We start from the raw sequence: 18,974 nt of genomic DNA, 5'->3' as shown, positions 1-18,974 counted from the left end.
CAATTTTTATAATGAACACATGGACACCCACATACCCATAGGCACACACACACATGCATGCTTGTACACACATGGATGCAGACAAAACCCTAAAAATAAATGAACAAACAAACAAACAAATTAAGATTAGTACAACCTTTTAAAGTCAGTCAACATAGGGGAAATCCTAGAAAACTAATGGTTATACTTAATAAATACCGTGTCATTTGAGTAAATTGTTTTAGTATCTTTATAGAAGAGTGTTATCAAATGCCCAGCAATCCAAAACACAGCTGTTCCATTTTTCTAAAAGCTAAAGTTATGAAGCATCTAATCAAAACAACTTGGGATGCCATTTTTGTTATGTTCAGAGTAGGCAAGTTTTCCTAAAAACTTTTTTTAAAAGCAAGACCATAAAAAGATTGATAATTTTGACTTCATAGTTAAATATTTCTTGTCTTTGAAGTGATTGAAGGAAGTAGTATATACAGTGTGTACTGCAGGAAAGTATCCATAATTTATTTATTTAGTGGACATGGACAATTTCTCAAAATACATCAAAAGCCCTTTCAGCTACAAAGAAAGACACCAAACATTCCAATTTAAATAAGGTAAAGCATTTTGACTCTGTAATTTACAAAAGATATAGAGATGATGACTAGACTCATGGAAAACTGCTCCTCCTCACCATTCATCTGAGAAATGAAAGAGATTGTAGACACTAGCCAAGACTAACAGTATCGATGAGGTTGTAGCTCTTCACCCAGGATAAGAAGAAAGAGTCCTTCTGCAAGGCAGAGTAGATCCATGATATGCATCCACTCCTGGAAAGTGATCAAAGAGTCATCAAGTGCTTCCAATAGAAAAAAAAATCATAGCAAGTTAATGAAGAACAATGTTTACCTTTCTTTTCCCTAATGGGATGGTTACCATATAAAGATAAATTTTTTTTTTTGGACTGTAAGTTTGGAAGTTTCAGTCTATGGTTACATGTCCCTGGAACACTGGGTCTCTTGTAGGAACATCAGATAACAGTTGTAAGGTCATATCATGAAGAGAACTACTCATCTTGTGTGTCACGTAGGAAAAAGAAAAGAGAAGAATGGGGAACCAACTGACTCCATTTGAGGGTGTGTTTGCCATGATCCAAAGACGTTTTTTTACTAGGCCTTACCTCTCCAATAGTTCTCCAAGACCTGTTGTGGTATTCACCATCAAGCTATAGCCTTACTGATGACTAAAAGGACAGACTTATGATATGTAAAAACATCAAAGTGCCATATTAAATCCAATATAATCTTTTCAAAATATTACTGTTTAATTCTATTCATATATGATGAATACAAGGTGACATTCAATCTACAGAAATAGAAAACAGATCAGAGGAGATGTGATATGTCTCAAGAAGGTTCATTTTGATTTACCAGTGGCAAGGCAGAATGCTAGAAATGTTCTATATTAACTGTGATGGTAGAATATTGATGAATAAACTCATACCTCATCAAACTATTATCTTAAGCAAGTAGCTGTGGATATAAACTATGTCTCATTAATTTTATTTTAATACTTACCACAGCAATACCTCAAAATACCAAAACACATGGCCAACTGTGGGACTATTCTGATAGAAGAGAATATCATTGGGTAGTCTTCAGATCAGTGGGATAACTAGCAAAAAAGAATCTATGAAATACATCTAATCTAAATGATCCAGGATAGGTCTAAGAACTTCACTGAGATTTTATTAATTCACAATTAATCAAAAGATAGGTATTCATGATTCAATCTGGTTATGTCAATACTTCTTTGCAGTGTCTTATTTTTCCCATTATAACTTTTTCTGTTTTTAACAGTTCCAGAAACACCTAAGCCTAGTTGTGGGGATCCAGATGAGAACAAAACGTTAGTCTCTTGGCCTGAGTCTGCATCTAAACCCCATGGATATGTTTTATGCTATAAGAACAATTCAGGTAATGTAAAATTCCACTAGGGAAACAAAATCAAGAATTTTTAAATGTTGTAATTATTGTTTTAGCCAGGGAGCTACAAGGCTTTTATGAAGGTGATGAGAGATTCATGTTTGAGTTTCCTTAGATGAACACGCATCTCATGGAGAAGAATAAATATCTAGATTATTTATTAAAAATAGTGGACAGGACTAGAGTCCTTTAGAGCAGGTTACTCATCAGGACAGTCCTTTTTCTCTGGGCTAAGGTGGGAATGTACTTAGCTCTCATAGAATCCTCTCTGCGTTTGGCTGGAAGGAACCAGACATAAGTTACCAAGTTTGAAATCTAAAGAACCATTTTTCTTTGTATATTCTCCTACATTTCAATGACATTATTTTGCTTTATTCTTAAAATAATTATAATCAAGTGACTAAAAGAAAGTTAAGGGGCATGTTGCCCTTAGCCTAAGTGTTATGGAGAAGAAGTATAAAGAGTGTATTGGTGAGTGTGATAAGTCAAAAGTTATACTGATAGAACTGGAGAAATAAAAATGAGGGAGATGGAACAAAGGGCTTCTTATATCCTCTGTTTCAGTGGATGTGTGCCTTATGGATATCTCAGTGTAGCTTTTTCAGGGATACATTGTTTGTTTTCTTCCTGTTTTTCAGCATCTTCCACTAGTCCATTCTGCTACATTTATATTCTGATATTTTCTTTACTGTACTGTCTGCATATCAGAACATTTGGTAGAGTTAAGCATGTCTATTGTTTCTTTGAATTTTTATAGTCTAAAAATATCTGTATTTTGTCTGAATCACATAATTAGGGTAAGGATGGGATGAGCTATTAACATTTGAAGAGTTTTGCATGTCTGCAGCTAGGATAAAGTCCTTCTCATTGTCACATAAATATACCACTGTCCAAATAGGATGCTTGCACGTGGTTTAAGGAGAATGGAGGGGAGCTTGGGTGACATCATGTATCTTTTTATTCTCCAAAACTATGAGCTGGTAACGGAATTGAGCCTCCACTCTCAATTGTGTTGAGACGGCCTTAAAGAACAATAGAAGCCAGTCCCTAGTCCATGATCTGTGACAGCAATCAAAATGAGTTGTCCGCATCTGAAGGCGGCTCATCCTCTGTTTTCTCACCCATGTCTGAGGTGTACTGCAGTGAGACCCAGTCTATCTACCAAGGAGATTTAGCAGGAGCATAGCACCGTTCAGTTCTTTGAACTATGCACACGGGTCTAGGTACCAAGCCCAATTCAGGTCCAAGGTCTTGGAAATGAGTGCTTTTAACTCTAACTCTACATTTCATCTCAGTATCTCTCCATGCAACTGTTTCAGCATCCCCAACAGTCAGAAAGGAAGAGAAGGGAAATATATCTAGTATTCACTTCTCTTGTGTTATCAGGAGATTTTATAATGTTCTACACAAAGTTTTATTTTAATATGGTCTAATATCTCGAGAGCTGTTCATGTGATAGAAATCGGCTAGTGCCATTGAAGATGATCTTTCAGCAACCCTAGGTGAGCTGCTTGCTATTGTTACATTCATATTTTCCCACATGTTATATCTTGAGGAGCTGTAGCTTTATGTGATACTAACTGACAGCAAAGCTTTCCTCTCCCAATCACTGGGAAAGAGGAGTTTTCAGCTTTGTGCATTCAAATGATTGATTTTGAAGAGCTACTAAAAGAAATGGGCACATTTTGATACTGTGATGATGTTAGGAGTCATTGTGTATATCTTTTAAATATGACACTTTATTTGTCTCTTTTGACATTGCAAAAATCCCTTGGCTACTAGTATGTGTTCAGTAATTCCATTGGGGTGAACATGTCTATACTGTTTGAAATAGTGCCCACAAAGACACTTTAGAGGAGATTGAGTCTGGAAATTATCAGTTTATTACTTCTGATATTTTCTAAAAAAATAATAACTGGTGGGAATACTGCTATTACTTTATGAAAAAAGTAAATTGAAACATTTAGTGAAATAAGCTTTCACTTGTCACATATAGTTTGATTCTCTGAGACCTCAAAGTATTTGTGTTCATAAAGGAGCCAAGAATGTTTATGTAAAGTATTATGGAATGTGTTTATGAGGGTTCTTCACTGGAAGAGAATCAAGAGAATGCATGTAACATTATTAGATTAGTTAATACAGTCTGAGACTGGGTTGTCCTTCAGCGTCAATCTGCCAGCAGCAGAGCCATGAAAAAACAGTAACTGTTTGGTCCAAGAGGTTTGTAACCTCAGAAAAGAGGGACCACGTTCCAAAGCTGGCAGCCTAAATGGCTCCTGCAGAGTCACTACTCTATGTTGTGTTCAAATCTTAAAAACACGGGTGATGGCAACAGGGAAAAGCACGCTCAGTCTTTCAACCAAAGCTTGAAATTTTTAGTAATTTGAAGCAAATATTCCAGGCATTCTAAGTACTAAGAATCTCCACTAGTTACTTGTTTTAAAAAGTATACAGATTTATTGTTCAAAGCTAAAAAAAAAAATCAGTTTCATGTTTGTTTCAGTAGGTAAAAATTTATGCTTCATTAAATGACATAATGAAGCTGTGTTTTGATGTACAATGCTTGTGAAGTCACATAGACAAGCACAGGAATTTGGGTCACTAAGTAAAATCCAAGCAGATCTGGTAATCAGTACCCTTAACTCCGGGATATTATCCCAGTGATGAAGGCATTAACCTAAAAACCAAACACCATGAACAACTATAGCAGGGTCCGTGGGTAGGAGGATGGTATCTGACATTTCTTGTGTTCAGCCTTCTCAGAGAGAATTCTCATTATGTGTAAAGCAGACTAGAGGAGAAAGTAACAGCAGTGTACCCCAATAGACACCCCTAGAGAAACTACTACTGAGACTTCCATTGTGATATTTCACATAGAAAGTCATTTAACAGTAAGTCTGTATCGAATGTTTTCCAAACACTGCTCCTGAAAGCACAAAGACACTTCACAAAACAGTAAACCAGTGTGGTCTTGAGACAAAGATCAGAGTTACCCCCCACAGGCATTCATTTCCGACTTTGTTCCAGAGAGCAGGTGAAGTGGTACAGGTAGGGCTCAAAGTCTGGATGTCAGTGTGTCCATCCTGGCTTCATTTTCCTCACATGAGGTCATGGCAAGTGGCTTAATTTCTCTATAGCTCTGTTTTCTATAAAATCATATGATATGACAATACCAACTTTACATCTATGATGATGGCTAAATCAATTAACTTTTGCATCATATGAAGTGGTGATTGCCACATGTAGAGAGCCATTGATCACGTTTGGGGATTATTGCTATAGTGTTACTTTTATGTTATTGTTACTTCTGTCTAATAACACGCTGCTTAAGATTTCTTTGCTATATTTCTTTCTACTCAAAATGTCAATATGTGCCTAATGATTTTCGATTTGACACAAACCAGCTCTTTATATCTTAAGGTACATTCCTGTCTTTTCCTCTCACCTTTATGTATATTGTGAGCACCTGCTATGCTAGTCATGTTTGTCCATGAGCTCATAATATCCCTCCTTTCAATTTGAATGTTTTGTGGCAATTCAGCTTGATACTAACATGTTTGTATAGTATGTATAAATCCATGGATTAGACCTTTACAACACAAAAATAACTAAAGTTTTCTCTTCCAATCTATTTGATTTCACTTATTCTTCCATGCAAAGCCTAGATTCTAGTATCAAAATAAACTCTTCTCTCATTCTCATGACTCCATGAATCACCACAGTCTTAAAATAATCTTTAATAGTAAACCTAGTTACTAATGATCTGATGGCTTCTTCCCTGAAAGTCTATCACACTAGCTCCTATTGATGCTCTAAGGCCAGTGTAAAGGATCAGAAAGGGTGAGAGGAAAACATCCATTCTAAAATATTGCAACTTAAGATTTTGTACTATTCTCTGGGGCTTGTGTTATGTCAGAAGGGAATAACTTCACAAATAGTTTATTAAATATTCTTTTCAGCACATTAGTGATATAAGTCATAACTCTGGATAATTTGAATTTATTATGATTTTTTTATATATTTGTACTGTTTTCATATATATATATATATACACATATATATATATAATTAAAATACATTAGAACATTTCCCACAACTCTCTCCATCTCCTCCCTCTTATACCTCTCCTATTTGCCTCTCCCAAATTCACAGCCTCATCCTCTTTAATTGTTGTTACAGTTACATGTACACATAAATGGATAAACATAAAATACAACCATCTGAGTCCATTCACTATTGCGCACATGCCTGTGTGTGTGTGTGTGTGTGTGTTTTAGGGATGATCAATTGATATCAGAATATCAGATAACCAATTAGAAGAACATTCCTAGTGAAGACGGATCATCCTGATCTCAACAGCTGTTAATAACTTGTATCTCGTTGTTTAAGGTTGGACCCAATGAGATCTCTCCCATACAGGTTAGAATATCATCTGTTGTTAGAATTGTTCAAGTCTCATTAGGTAGCCATGTTGTTGAGATTTTACGGCTGTAGGATTCCTTTCATAACTGGAAGACACAATTGCACAGTAGACTTCATGGTCACCTAGCTTTTACAGTTTTTCTGCTTCCCCTCTTCCTTGATGGTCAGTGAGCAGATCCATCAAGTAGAGCTGAGCAATCTCCTGTCAGTTGTTTTCTACATTTTGACTGATTATGTCTTTCTGTCTCCTTATGCTACAAAGACTGTTCTTTGATCAGAAATGAGAACTAGTGATAAGCTTTCAGAACTCAGTTAGGCAGTAGACTGGTTTTGGGAAGTTCCAGAGGTAGCATTCTTCCAGATTATATGACCAAACTGACCAAATTAACCTCATGTACTTGTGTGTGTTTACAGTACCAGGTGTAATTTTCCTCCTGTTAAGTGGGCCTTAAGTCCAACTTAGAGAGCTGTTACTTACTGCCAAGATATGAGGGCCACTATTGTACCTTTAGGGATGCTGTGCTGTGCTGCTCTTTGTTGTGGTTCATAGGTATTCACAGATAGGCAAGACTATTGATTAATTTCCTCTCTTAGCAGTTTGCACATCACCATCTGGTATCATGAAAGTCATCCCTAAGGGAAGAGACTTCTAGGACAGTTCTAGCTCAAGCCCTGACTCCTAAGTCCACAGAATATGGTTTCTTTAGTAATAGGCACTTCCCTTCAACTTGTGGGTAAATATAAAGTACTAATTACCTATGTTCTCTTCAAATTTATATGTCCCCCATCCTACCCTATTCTTCTGTATTGTCTTCTCTACGCACAATTACAGCCCTCTCCACATTTTTCGTCTTCCTCTTCATGTCACCTATATCCTGCCCTTTCCTTCTCTAGATGCCCCCTTCCCTGTCCTTTTTTTTTTTTTTTTTTTTTTTTAATGGTCCTGGTTTCTGCAGTTACTCTAGGTTGTATACGCTCACCTGAAGATTTGGAGCTAGGAACACAGACTAGAGAAAACACGTTGTGTTTGCCTTTCTGTATAAATTCCCTCAATATTTGGAGTCTGCTTGGGGTCATATTATGTAAACATCAAGTTATCTGCACAGGGATCCTGACTTTCAGAAACTTACTAACTTAGGCTTTCTTTTTAATTCTAGAAAAATGTGAAAGAGTGCCTAATAATGAGACCAGTTTTCTGGTGAAAAGCTTGAAACCTTTTAAATACTATGAAGTGTCCCTACTTGCCTATGTTGAAGGGAAGATTCAAAGAAATGGGACTGCTGAGAAGTGCAATTTTCACACAAAAGCATATCGTAAGTTTTTTGGCTTTAATATTTCTTCCATGAATGGCAAATGCCATTTTATATGAAATGCATTGCTCTTTCTACTTCTGCTGGTACGCTTGTTTACTTCTAAAGTTTTAAATAATTTAATAGAAAATTATTTAACCACTGCAAATCAAGGTTCACTGTATCTATCCGATATAGTGACAGAGTTGAAGTAACAAAGCAGGAGGCCTCACCAGCCAGTGTACTTCCTAAGACTTCAGACACTTAATTAAGCATCTCAGCAACTTAGATTAAAAATTCTCACTTTACTATCTAGAAACACAAACTGCAGCTAGACACTTAATGATGTCCTACAGAACCCTGATAAAACATTTCATAATATAAAGCATGTTTTGGTACTTATTTCATGTTATGTTTTTCGCTGGAAATTTTAATGGTCTTGCTTCCCGTGTAGCATTGCTGAAATAAGGCTAAGTAATGTCTCCCTGGTAACTGCTTAATCTCAATTAGGGTCATGGAAGAAGAAAGAGTCCTGGAGTAAGGTGGGATCTGTGACTACAGGACCTAATGGGCACCAGATCCCTGTAGAAAAGTTGTCTTCAGTATTAAAACACTCTCCATACCATCTAGGCTCACATAATCCCATCATTAGCTCAGGAACATTTGGCATTTGATAACTACAAGAAAAGAAAAGTCAATTTCCTTTAATGATGTGATCCTTGATAGGCTGACCATGTACTATGGTGAGCCCCAAGCCCAAGAACTAGCTTGATGGGGAAAGAAGAAGCAAAGGAGGAATCTCAGAGTTGAATGGGAATGGGTGGAAGGGCAGAGCAGATGGGAAGAGGAAGGGCTTGGCTGTATATGTATGAAAAGGCTCAAATGTATATTGTAAGACATTCTCAAAGAATGAATGAAAATATTGGAAAATTTCTAAGTCCTCCAGCCATATGCTCTTGTTGCCTTTTCAGGTTTCTGGGATATTAAAACCAAGGAAAGTGCTTAGTTGCTTGAAAAACATCTCACTTGGTGTTGAGTAGAATAAACAGGCACACGAGAGGAGGAGGGCTTGGGCTGTACAGGAGAACTTAACTGTCTCTCAAGCATCCTTCCTGGGCCCCATCCTTCTCACTTCTCACTTCTTCTCACTGCTATTTCATTCCACATCCTGTTGTTTAGGGATTGTGCACACACTGAACGCTTCAAGCATGTCTTCTGTGTTAATAATGAATAAGTGATTTTAAAATAATTTTGAATCTGTGTTCATGTGATGCAGATCAAAGTTGAGAATGCTTTACATTGTACTCGTGCTTCAAGGTATTTAAACTTTTACATATCAAAACATTAAGATAACAAATGTTTCTTTATTTTGATAGGTCCAGACAAGGTCACTGGAATGAAAACCTCCCGGGCGACAGACAATAGTATAAATGTTACATGTGGTCCTCCTTATGAAACTAATGGCCCTAAAACCTATTACATTTTGGTAGTCAGAAGTGGAGGCTCTTTTGTTATAAAATACAACAAGACACAGTGTCAGTTTTATGTAGATAATCTCTACTATTCAACTGACTATGAGTTTCTGGTAAGATCATGTGTTCCTTAATCACAGTCTTCCCAAGATATATTATAGTGTTTAATACTTAGTACTCGCATGGACTTAAGGATCTCTGATGACTCGTGAAATCAATGATTTAGAACATCAGCAATTTGATGCCAAGTGTTTTCTCTCTGGATTGAAAAGCAATTCTAAATGGCAAAACTTTCTCAGGATATTTGCTACTTCAAAATGACTTAACTGTAGGGAAAACATTGTTCATGTGCCTATTAGGAGGCATTTCCTGAGCAGCAGATGTTCACTTTGCATATTTATTTTCACTAAGTTTTCAACTACAAAATCTTAGGTGTGCTTTGAAGTTAGAAAATACTAAAATAAATTTAAAAAAACCATTTGAACATAAAGAACCTTAAGATACCTATTATTTCACTGTGAGTTATATATTACATAGATATTTCTGTTATTTATTTGAAATTTTCTATGCAATACATAAACATAACCATTTTAAAGATAGTCTGACAATTTTTTCTCTGTTTTATCAAACATTTCTTTGTTATTTAATTTCCAATAGTTACATGGAGTTCTACCATACAGTTTTTATTATATTCTACTAATTACAACTATACTGATCTCTAACATAAACATTTGGGATCCATATTTATGAGTAAATAGCCATGTTTCTACTCAATATAAAGAAACCTTAGGGAAGAGAAATCTGGTTTTGTCTTCTAGTTTGAAGGAAGGCATCTTGGCAGGAGCCTGATGTAATTGGTTACATTGCATCTGTATTCAGAAACCAGAGATGGATGTTAATGCTCAGCTCAGCCTCTTACTATTACTCCACTTAGGACCATAGACCATTGAATGGTGGTGTATTTTGGATTGCTCTCCCTAAGCATTTAACCCTTCTCCTCCATACACATGCCTAGAATTTTCTCTCTTAGGTGTGTCCAGATCTGTCAAGGTGACAGTAAGAAATAACTATCCTAAGTCCACATGCAGGTAACTTTTCATAACCTATTGAGCTCACCTTGTCTTTACCTTCCAGCTTGCTCACACATAGTCTCCACCAAACTTCACATTTTCTTTTTTTTTTTTTTTTAAAGATTTATTTATTATATGTAAGTACACTGTAGCTGACTTCAGACACTCCAGAAGAGGGCACCACATCTCGTTATGGATGGTTGTGAGCCACCATGTGGTTGCTGGGATTTGAACTCTGGACCTTCGGAAGCCATCTCACCAGCCCCCCAAACTTCACATTTTCATGTTTCTCCTCTCTCTCACTGGAGATCTGAATAAGAGCAGTGAACAGTAGCTGTGCCGTAGCCTGAAAGTTGTGCTGTCTTGAAATTTCCTTCACCAAAGAAGTTAATCCATATCTTTTTGGTTCTTTTTTATTCCCAACCATGGGCAGAATCTAGCCAGATTCTTTGACAAAATGTATCACGTACATGATACACTCAGCCCTGGACTCCCTCACACTTCTGAAAGTCAATGAACTGGGTCCTTACTATTTGCCTTTCTCTTGGCACTATGGTCCTCGGGTTCCTATCAGAATTATATATTTTGTTCTACGTAGAAGCATTCTAGGCCTTCTCTTCTAGGCTTCTCTGAACTCTTCTACTTTCTTTGCATAAACCAGTTCCAAAGGAATAAAAATCATGTGCTCAGGCATATCACAACAATGCCTCCATTCCTTGAAGGCGATTCTCTTTGTAATTTTTACTTTATTTATGAAGGTACATGTGTACGTGATCTGGGTACATATGCGCTAGAGTGCACATACATGGAAGGTAGAAGACATATCTGGAAAGTCAATTTTCTCCTTCTACCATGAGATCAAGGGGTTAGACTTAGGTTGTGAGACTTCTGTAGCAAGATATTTTATCTGCTGAGCCATCTTTTTAGTTCCTGGTTTCCTACATTAGCTACTTGTCTTGTTGCTACCACTAAATACAGGCCACATTAAGGTAAGGATGAAAGATCATATTTTTGCTCACAGTTGGAGGGATACAGAACATTCTGGTGAGGAAGGGAAGGTGACAAGAACATGAGGCAACTGGCCAATTTTTATCCACATATGCAAAGCAAAAAAGGAATGTTAAACATAGTTTCTCTTTATTATTGAGTCTCTTTATTATTACTACTAATAAATAATAAATATTATATATTATATAATCTAGCATGGATTGGTGCTACCCACACTTAGGGTAGGTCTTACCCCTCAATTAATCTTGAAACTCCTTCACAGATAAGACCTGAGTTCTCCCCATCTCCCCCATAGGTAATAATAGATCTTATCAATTTGACAACAGTATTAACTATCACAATATAATCTTAACAGTGGACTTCATTGTTTTTTCTTCATTCCAAATGTTTTTGTAAGCCGGGCGTGGTGGCGCACGCCTTTAATCCCAGCACTTGGGAGGCAGAGGCAGGCGGATTTCTGAGTTCGAGGCCAGCCTGGTCTACAAAGTGAGTGCCAGGACAGCCAGGGCTACACAGAGAAACCCTGTCTCGAAAAACCAAAAAAAAAAAAAAAAAAAAAAAAAAAAAAAAAAAAAAGAAAGAAAAACCAAATGTTTTTGTATATCACCTTTTGGGATTATACATTTTGTGTGTGGGGGGTTAAAAATTGTATTTTTAATTTATTTTTTACACTCCATATTCTATTCCCTGCCCTCTATCCACCCTCCCACTGCTCCACTTCCTTTCCACCCCACCCTGTCTCCATGTGGATGGCCCCACCCCCCACCCCACCTGACCTCTAAACTCCCTGGAGCCTCCAGTCTCCTGAGTGTTAGGTGCATGAATGCAGACTGGGAAGTCCTCAACTGTATGTGTGTTGGATGCCTCATCAGCTGGTGTATGCTGTTTGGTGGTCTAGCATTTGAAGATCTCAGGGGTCCAGATTAATTGAGACTGCTGATCTTTCTACAGGATTACCCTTCTCCTCAGCTTCTTTCAACCTTCCCTAACTCAACAACAGGGGTCAGCTGCTTCTGTCCATTGGATGGGTGCAAATATCTGCACCAGACTCTTTCAGCTGCTTGTTGGGTCTTTTGGAGGGCAGTCATGATGCTCCATAGCCTCAGTAATAGTGTCAGGCCCTAGGACCTCGGCTGTAGTTGGATCCCACTTTGGGCCTGTCGCTGGACCTTCTTTTCCTCAGGCTCTTCTTCTCCATTTCCATCCTTGTACTTCTTTCAAACAGAAATAATTATGGGTCAGAGGTGTGACTGTTGGATGGCAACCCACAGGACTCACTTGATGTCTTGTCTTCCTGCTGGAGGTGAGCTCTATAAGTTCTCTCTCCCTACTGTTGAGCATTTCATCTAAGGTCCCTTCCTTTGGATCCTGGGAGTCTCTCACCTCCATGGTCTCTGGTGCATTCTGGAGGGTCCCCCAACCTCCTATTTCCTGGGATTGCCTGTTTACATTCTTTCGGCTGGCCCTCAGGGTTTCAGTCCTTTTCCCTCACCCAATACCAGATCAAATTCCCCTCTTTCCTCCATTTCCCTCCACTGGGAGGGAAAGTGGATGGGGTGGATTATAAATTTTAACAAGTAGTAGCTCACAGGTTGTGTGTGGTTCAGCTAGTCTGGTATCCAGTACATGCTAGAATCCTGAAGAAGTAGACTCTAATGCCAGAGACAGAATAGGTTGTTAGCAAGAGGGAGGGCAAGCAGGCAAAGAACAAATGTTTCCTTCTTCCTTATCCTTTATATACATTTCCACCAAAAGGCTGTGATTCAGATTTAAGGTGAATTTTATCCCCCCAAAAAATATGGACTTAAATTGGGTATTTCTACTTCAAATAATTCAATAAAGAAAAAAAAAGAATCCTTCACAAGTGTACCTAGCTGTTTGGGTTTTAGTTAATTCTGGATGTAGTCAAGTTCATAACCATGAATATTCATGACAAGTAGTTTGGAACATACACACACACACACACACACACACACACAGACAGCTATTTTAAATGGTGCTGAAGTGGTATTTACATTGTATGACTTACTGATATGGTGAATTACAGTAACTGATTATCTAATGCAAAATGTTCTTCATATTCCAAGAGGAAAAAATATTTCTTCCTTTCATAATATATTTTTATTTTAATGTATTATTGAATAAATATCTTAATATTTTATTAATTCCATGGATTCACCAAGGAGATTGAACAATAGATGGGTAGATGATGTGATTGACATCTGTGTGGTATGCAGAACTTTTGTTGCATCTTGGAAATATTTCACTCTTTTTTCCAGTGCTGTATAACTTTCAATAGCACAAGGACGATTAGTACTATAGATATCCTTTTAGGCCATTTAATACAGAGGCATTCTTTGAGAATCATCTACATTGTCTTTCACAATCGTTGGTTCTAGCAGATATCCTCTTGACTGAGTGTGCCTTTTCTTTCGGGAGAGTATTCCATAAGGAGAAACAATGTGCTATTACCAAGCCATCCTGCATTCTGTTCCATTGTGCACAGCTTCCCCAGTGGCCACAGAGCTCAGGGCACAGTGGTCCCTTAGTCCCACACACACTGAAGTTTTATCTTGTTAATAACTTTACCTGTGGCTTGCCTCCCTTCCTAGGATTCTCTTTTTCCTCTTTTCAAATGTTATAAGTTATTCTGGGATCTATGAGGGAACATTATAAACATAAAATTCAAATTAGGAGATGATTTTCAGTTAGTTATTCCTTCTCTAAGTGTACAAATGGCTCTCTGGTTTTCTTCATTTCACTCACCATAACATATTTCCGCATCCATTTATGTCCCTAAGACAACTTGCACACCCTCATGAGAGTGTAATCAGCTCATCTCTATTCAGTATAACAGCTCCACTAAAAATATTTATACTTGTTTTGTTATTCATAATTTATTTCTAGTGATTTGTTTTGAGGTGTTTTTCTTGTTCTATCTTCTCTGTTTATATAAAAAAATCATTTTGACCATTATTACCATGGTTTGGAAAAAATTGTATCCTGTTCCTTCATGGCTTGTCAGTTATATCTAAAATCCTGCAAAAAGAATTTAATGGATTCTTAAAGACAATGGTTTGTTCTGGAGTATATATATATGCATGCATGCATTTGTGGCTCTTAAAATTTTATTGCTGTGAATTTTATTGCTTTGATATCAAGTTGATTTTCTTTTTTATTTGATGTTTATGATCATTTTTTCAACACTGTAATTTTTCATGTGTTTTACCCTTAAAAACTTGTGCATTCTACATCCAACTCTTGTAAATAGCAAGTTTACTTTAGAAAGCATGATCATACTATACCTTAAAGTATTAAGCGTTGGTTTCATTTTCTGAACTTTTTCATTTGTTCCTCCATTTCTATTTATTACTGACATAATTACTAAGGTTGATAAATATTTTTTTCTATCTTTTTGACAGCATACAGCAAAATAACATTACAGTTTCAGATTTAACTCAGTTTTTGATGAAAAAAATCAGTGTTCTATGAGAAATAATGTACAGTTTTTAATATGCCATACACACTTATAGTAGAAAACCAAATTCTTTTCTTTTTCTTAACTGAAATTTAGATCTCTTTTCACAATGGAGTGTACGAGGGAGATACAGTTATAAGATATGATTCAACAACTTGTAAGTCATCCTGGCCTATTTTTCTACCTCTATATGTATGCATTTGTTTGAACAAATCTGTTTTATTTTGCATCCATAGATTGATTCATTACCTGCTTATATGTATTATATAAATATTTGAAACTTACAAAAATTACAGTATCATCAAAGTCAAATTAATAGATTTGATCACTTGGTCAATATGTGAATGTTGCCTTCATTACAAGTTTTAAGAGGATTTATTTGCACAAATATTTTTGGTAACCCTTTTGAATGAGACTGCTTTCTTGACTGTAATGTTCATAAATCTGTGTTGCTGCTGTGTAGGCTGATTACGTTCAGATTTCTAAGAGACTTTAAGTGTCTGAGGCATCATTATTGACAACAAGACACTAAAAACTGGTTTGGGGTCATGAGTAGCTACATTTCTCTGTGTTCTACACACTCTACAGTTTACTGGAACCAAACTGTTTAGCCTCATTTCAGGAATTAAGGAACTGAGGTGCAAAAGTGGTGGGTTTCTGGCCAAATTACCTTCTAGGGAGTAAGACCTAAGGTTGGAAAATTAACAGCCTGGCTCTGGGGTTCAAACCGTGGTGTCACTTCACAGGTGTAGTATATTTCCATAAATGAAAAGGATGGTATGTAACACAGGAGAGAGACATTGCCAACAGTGCTTTGCTCTGTTTTCCCTATGAGTGTGATGCACACTGGTTCTCAGTGAAAGCTCAAGCTAGGGAAAGCATTAATCCTCACTGTCAAATGAAATAAATTTTGTCTCGTGGTTAATTGGTTTTATTCCCCAGTGAACATGTAAGAGATTTATCTTTGTGGGATAGAAGCTTTTATGAATCCCTTAGGAGGCTACCTACTTTTGTGCTGAGTGGTAAACTATAAGTTCCTTTCTGAAAACTGTAATAACTACATTACCTCATTGATTCCTTTAAAATGAGTCTCTGAAAGGGAATTAAATCTAAGTGATAGTTTTCTACAAAAGTACATTATTTAATGAAAAGACATGGAAGTACTCATCTATATTCTAATTAGTCTCTTTAAGTATAAATGCCTTGGGAATTTTGAAATAACAGAGCCTAAAACTGCAAAAATCAAGATTTTAATGTGTTTCATTTTATTCTATAAATTTAGCTTTGACTTCACAATAAATGAAAAATATTAAAATTCTAATTCAAGAAGGTTACTCTTGTTCTAGCAAAGTATTTGAAATAATAAGCTCTTGTGTGTCACTTTCTATTTCTAGTTAATGCTAAAGCACTGATTATATTCCTGGTGTTTCTGATTATTGTGACATCAATAGCCCTGCTTGTTGTTTTGTATAAAATCTATGATCTGCGCAAGAAAAGATCCAGGTAAGAGACAGTTAATTCTGAAATAGAAGGCAATGGCTGTTTTAATAATGTTTCAAACTGGCATCCAAAATTCATTGCCTGAGCAGTGGACTAGAAAAGATAGTATAAACTTAGTTCACATCTTAATATTGAGTCAAGTACTTAACATGGAATTATTGGCTTCCAGTAAGTACTTATATTCTCTATGTTTGCTAATGGTAGTGGAAGCTTGTTGTCACAGTAATAATCAGTGTAAAGAATGCACATCTTTTAATCCTCAGGGGATGAAAGCAATCTGGGGGCAACAATTGAAAAAGAGGGAAGTTGTGGGCAGTGTGTTCATTTCTTTGCCTAAGAAGATAAAATTTTATGGAAAAAATTGGGAGAATTCACATAATTTCTCATTCTTCTGAAATTTGCAGGCAATTCTTGGTTTCTTTGCTCCCATTGCTTTCTGAACTCTCCCCAAGTTCCTGTTTTCCCTTTTCTGTTTTCCATCCTTCATCCTCTTTTCTCTGCTACCTCTCCCCTCCCCCTCTTCTGTGACCCTCGTCTGTACTTGTTGCTCCACTGAGTACATTTATAAATTGATATTTGCTCAGTTAAGCTGAGTGCCAGCTGAATGCCATGTTCTTGCAAAGACAGAAACTTTTATTTTATTTTATTTATTTTATTTTCACAGCAATTTAGATGAACAACAGGAACTCGTTGAAAGGGGTGAGTATGAATAATTTTGGCTGATAAATATTATTTTTCTGAACTTGTGTTCACTCATCTTAAAATAAGGGCTGGGCATCTCTAATTCAACCTGGGCTTTGTCCATCGACAAAATGAAACATGTGTATCTGTCCTGAAAGTAGACATCTATGTGAGGTTTTCAATCACAATAATATCACAAATATTATCCATGGCATTGAAAATGCCACAGTTACAGGCCATGGTCTCTGCTCTTCAAGGGCAGAATAGAAAAGAGGAAGCCAGGTGTGTTGATAAACAAAAGAGCAGTGTGGTAAATGTTGTAGCTCTGCAGCATGCATGATCCTGCATAAAGATAAAATACAGAAAACTGTCTGTGGGGAGGACAGGAATTTGGTTTGGTGAGGATGCTGGGAAACATCAGACCATTTAGTGAGGAAGGAAGATGGTATTTCACAGTGATGCTATGATACGCAGTGTCTTCAGGTTTTGGCAGGGTGTGATGGTGGATTCCCCCCCCCCCCCGAAGGCCCAGTGATTACTAAGACACTTTATATAAAAAGGACATGCCTTCTTCTGATTGTTATATAATTACTTTAGTTTTTAAAGACAGGATCCAATAAAAATCATTAGAGATATTTAAACTGTGCTTGTAATAAAGTATTTAGTTTTTCTCTTATTTATGACACTGAATTTTAAAATGTCTCTGTCTTGTATTACCTTCTGTATGAAGGGTTTCCTTCAGACAACAGGAGATACCAAGCTGTGCACAACAGCTTCTGGGCTGGTTCTTTGGAGCTCCGTAGTTTAGGTCCTTGAGACTGTATCACAGCTTGACATGGCTGTATTTGTTCACATATTTGTTGAATACCCTCCCATAACCAGGCTGCACACATTGGGAAGGCAGAGAGGTTCCTTTTTGTTTCAATGTTTTCTCCCTCCTGCCTGGGTCAGGATATTGAAATCAGTGCATGCCAATGAATAGATCAAGTCATCAAGATCACATGTCTGGAGGAGTGTTAGTCCTGTTAGACTGAGGGTAGAGGCAGGAAGAAAGGTCTAGCCATACCTGGGCAGAGCTAAGGTGGATTGGATGCATAGGGTGTTTTCTCTTGTAATTAGTACAAGGAATACTTTAGAACTTACCCACTCTAAACACAGCCAAATCAGCCTGGCTGAGGTCTAGACATCTCCCATCACTGAGAGGAACTGGCCAGAGAGACAATTGTGTTTGAAAAACAGAATTTATTGTGAGCAGTAAGATAAGTATGTCACACTCATGGACAACTTCTTTCTGCATCTGACAATGGGGACAGTTAGTATGATACCCATAGCAAGAACCAGAAACAGGAGATGGGTGACTAGGAGAAACTTTTCCATGTGTCACAGCACAACTTTCCTGAGTCTTAAAACTGTGGTTTCTGGGGCTGGACAGACAGTTCAGAGGTGAAGAGCTCTGGCTTCTCTGAAAAAAGGCCCTGGGTTAGTTCCTAACATTCACCTGGCCACTGAAAATTAGCCTAAAATCCAGTTCCAGGGAATCAGATCTGTCTTCTGTCCTGTGCGGGCATGGCACGCAGATGGTGCGTGTGCATACAGGGAAAACTTATACACATAACTCAAATATGACAAATATATCTAGTAAAAACTTTGTTTTGTCAAGTTTTGTATGCAAATATAACTTGTTATAAAAATTCTCATAAAGGACATGATTCAATGGAAAGAAAGGGGGTATTCAGTACACATCTGTATTGTTTGTTTGTTTGCTTTTCTCACAGAAAGTTATACTACTATCTATAATGTTTTTACTTTCATTTTTTATTCTGGAGATACAATATGAATATAATGAATATAATTTATTTGTCAGAATAGGGTAACCAAATTAAGGTGACTAGTGGGCAGAATAGTATTAATTATTTTCTCTTGTCATGTGTACAATTATAGTATTCAACAAAAGTTAAAAATAAAGTCTGGGGTAGAGCTCCTGTGTGGATAGCATGTCTAGCACCCATGGGGCTGATGGTGTGTTTGTGTGTGTGTGTGTGTGTGTGTGTGTGAGAGAGAGAGAGAGAGAGAGAGAGAGAGGAGGCAAAGGAGAG

At 37.0% G+C, this 18,974-nt stretch overlaps 1 protein-coding gene across 5 annotated transcripts in view; it reads left to right on the top strand.

The window, feature by feature from the left end:
• The window catches only part of Ptprc (protein tyrosine phosphatase receptor type C), a 113,114-nt gene that overhangs the window by 66,786 nt on the left and 27,354 nt on the right, over positions 1 to 18,974 (top strand). For all 5 annotated transcript variants that reach the window (XM_029476879.1, XM_029476883.1, XM_029476882.1 and 2 more), the window contains 6 exons: positions 1,833 to 1,949; positions 7,538 to 7,693; positions 9,046 to 9,254; positions 14,794 to 14,854; positions 16,092 to 16,200; positions 16,862 to 16,896. In XM_029476879.1, the coding sequence (XP_029332739.1) occupies positions 1,833 to 1,949; positions 7,538 to 7,693; positions 9,046 to 9,254; positions 14,794 to 14,854; positions 16,092 to 16,200; positions 16,862 to 16,896 (687 nt within the window). The remainder of the gene's footprint in view (positions 1 to 1,832; positions 1,950 to 7,537; positions 7,694 to 9,045; positions 9,255 to 14,793; positions 14,855 to 16,091; positions 16,201 to 16,861; positions 16,897 to 18,974) is intronic.

The sequence above is a fragment of the Mus caroli genome, chromosome 1, assembly GCF_900094665.2.
Source record: "Mus caroli chromosome 1, CAROLI_EIJ_v1.1, whole genome shotgun sequence".
In the NCBI taxonomy this organism is placed as follows: domain Eukaryota; kingdom Metazoa; phylum Chordata; class Mammalia; order Rodentia; family Muridae; genus Mus; species Mus caroli.
Note: the sequence above shows the minus strand (reverse complement) of the source record. Positions and strands in the feature narration are given on the sequence as shown.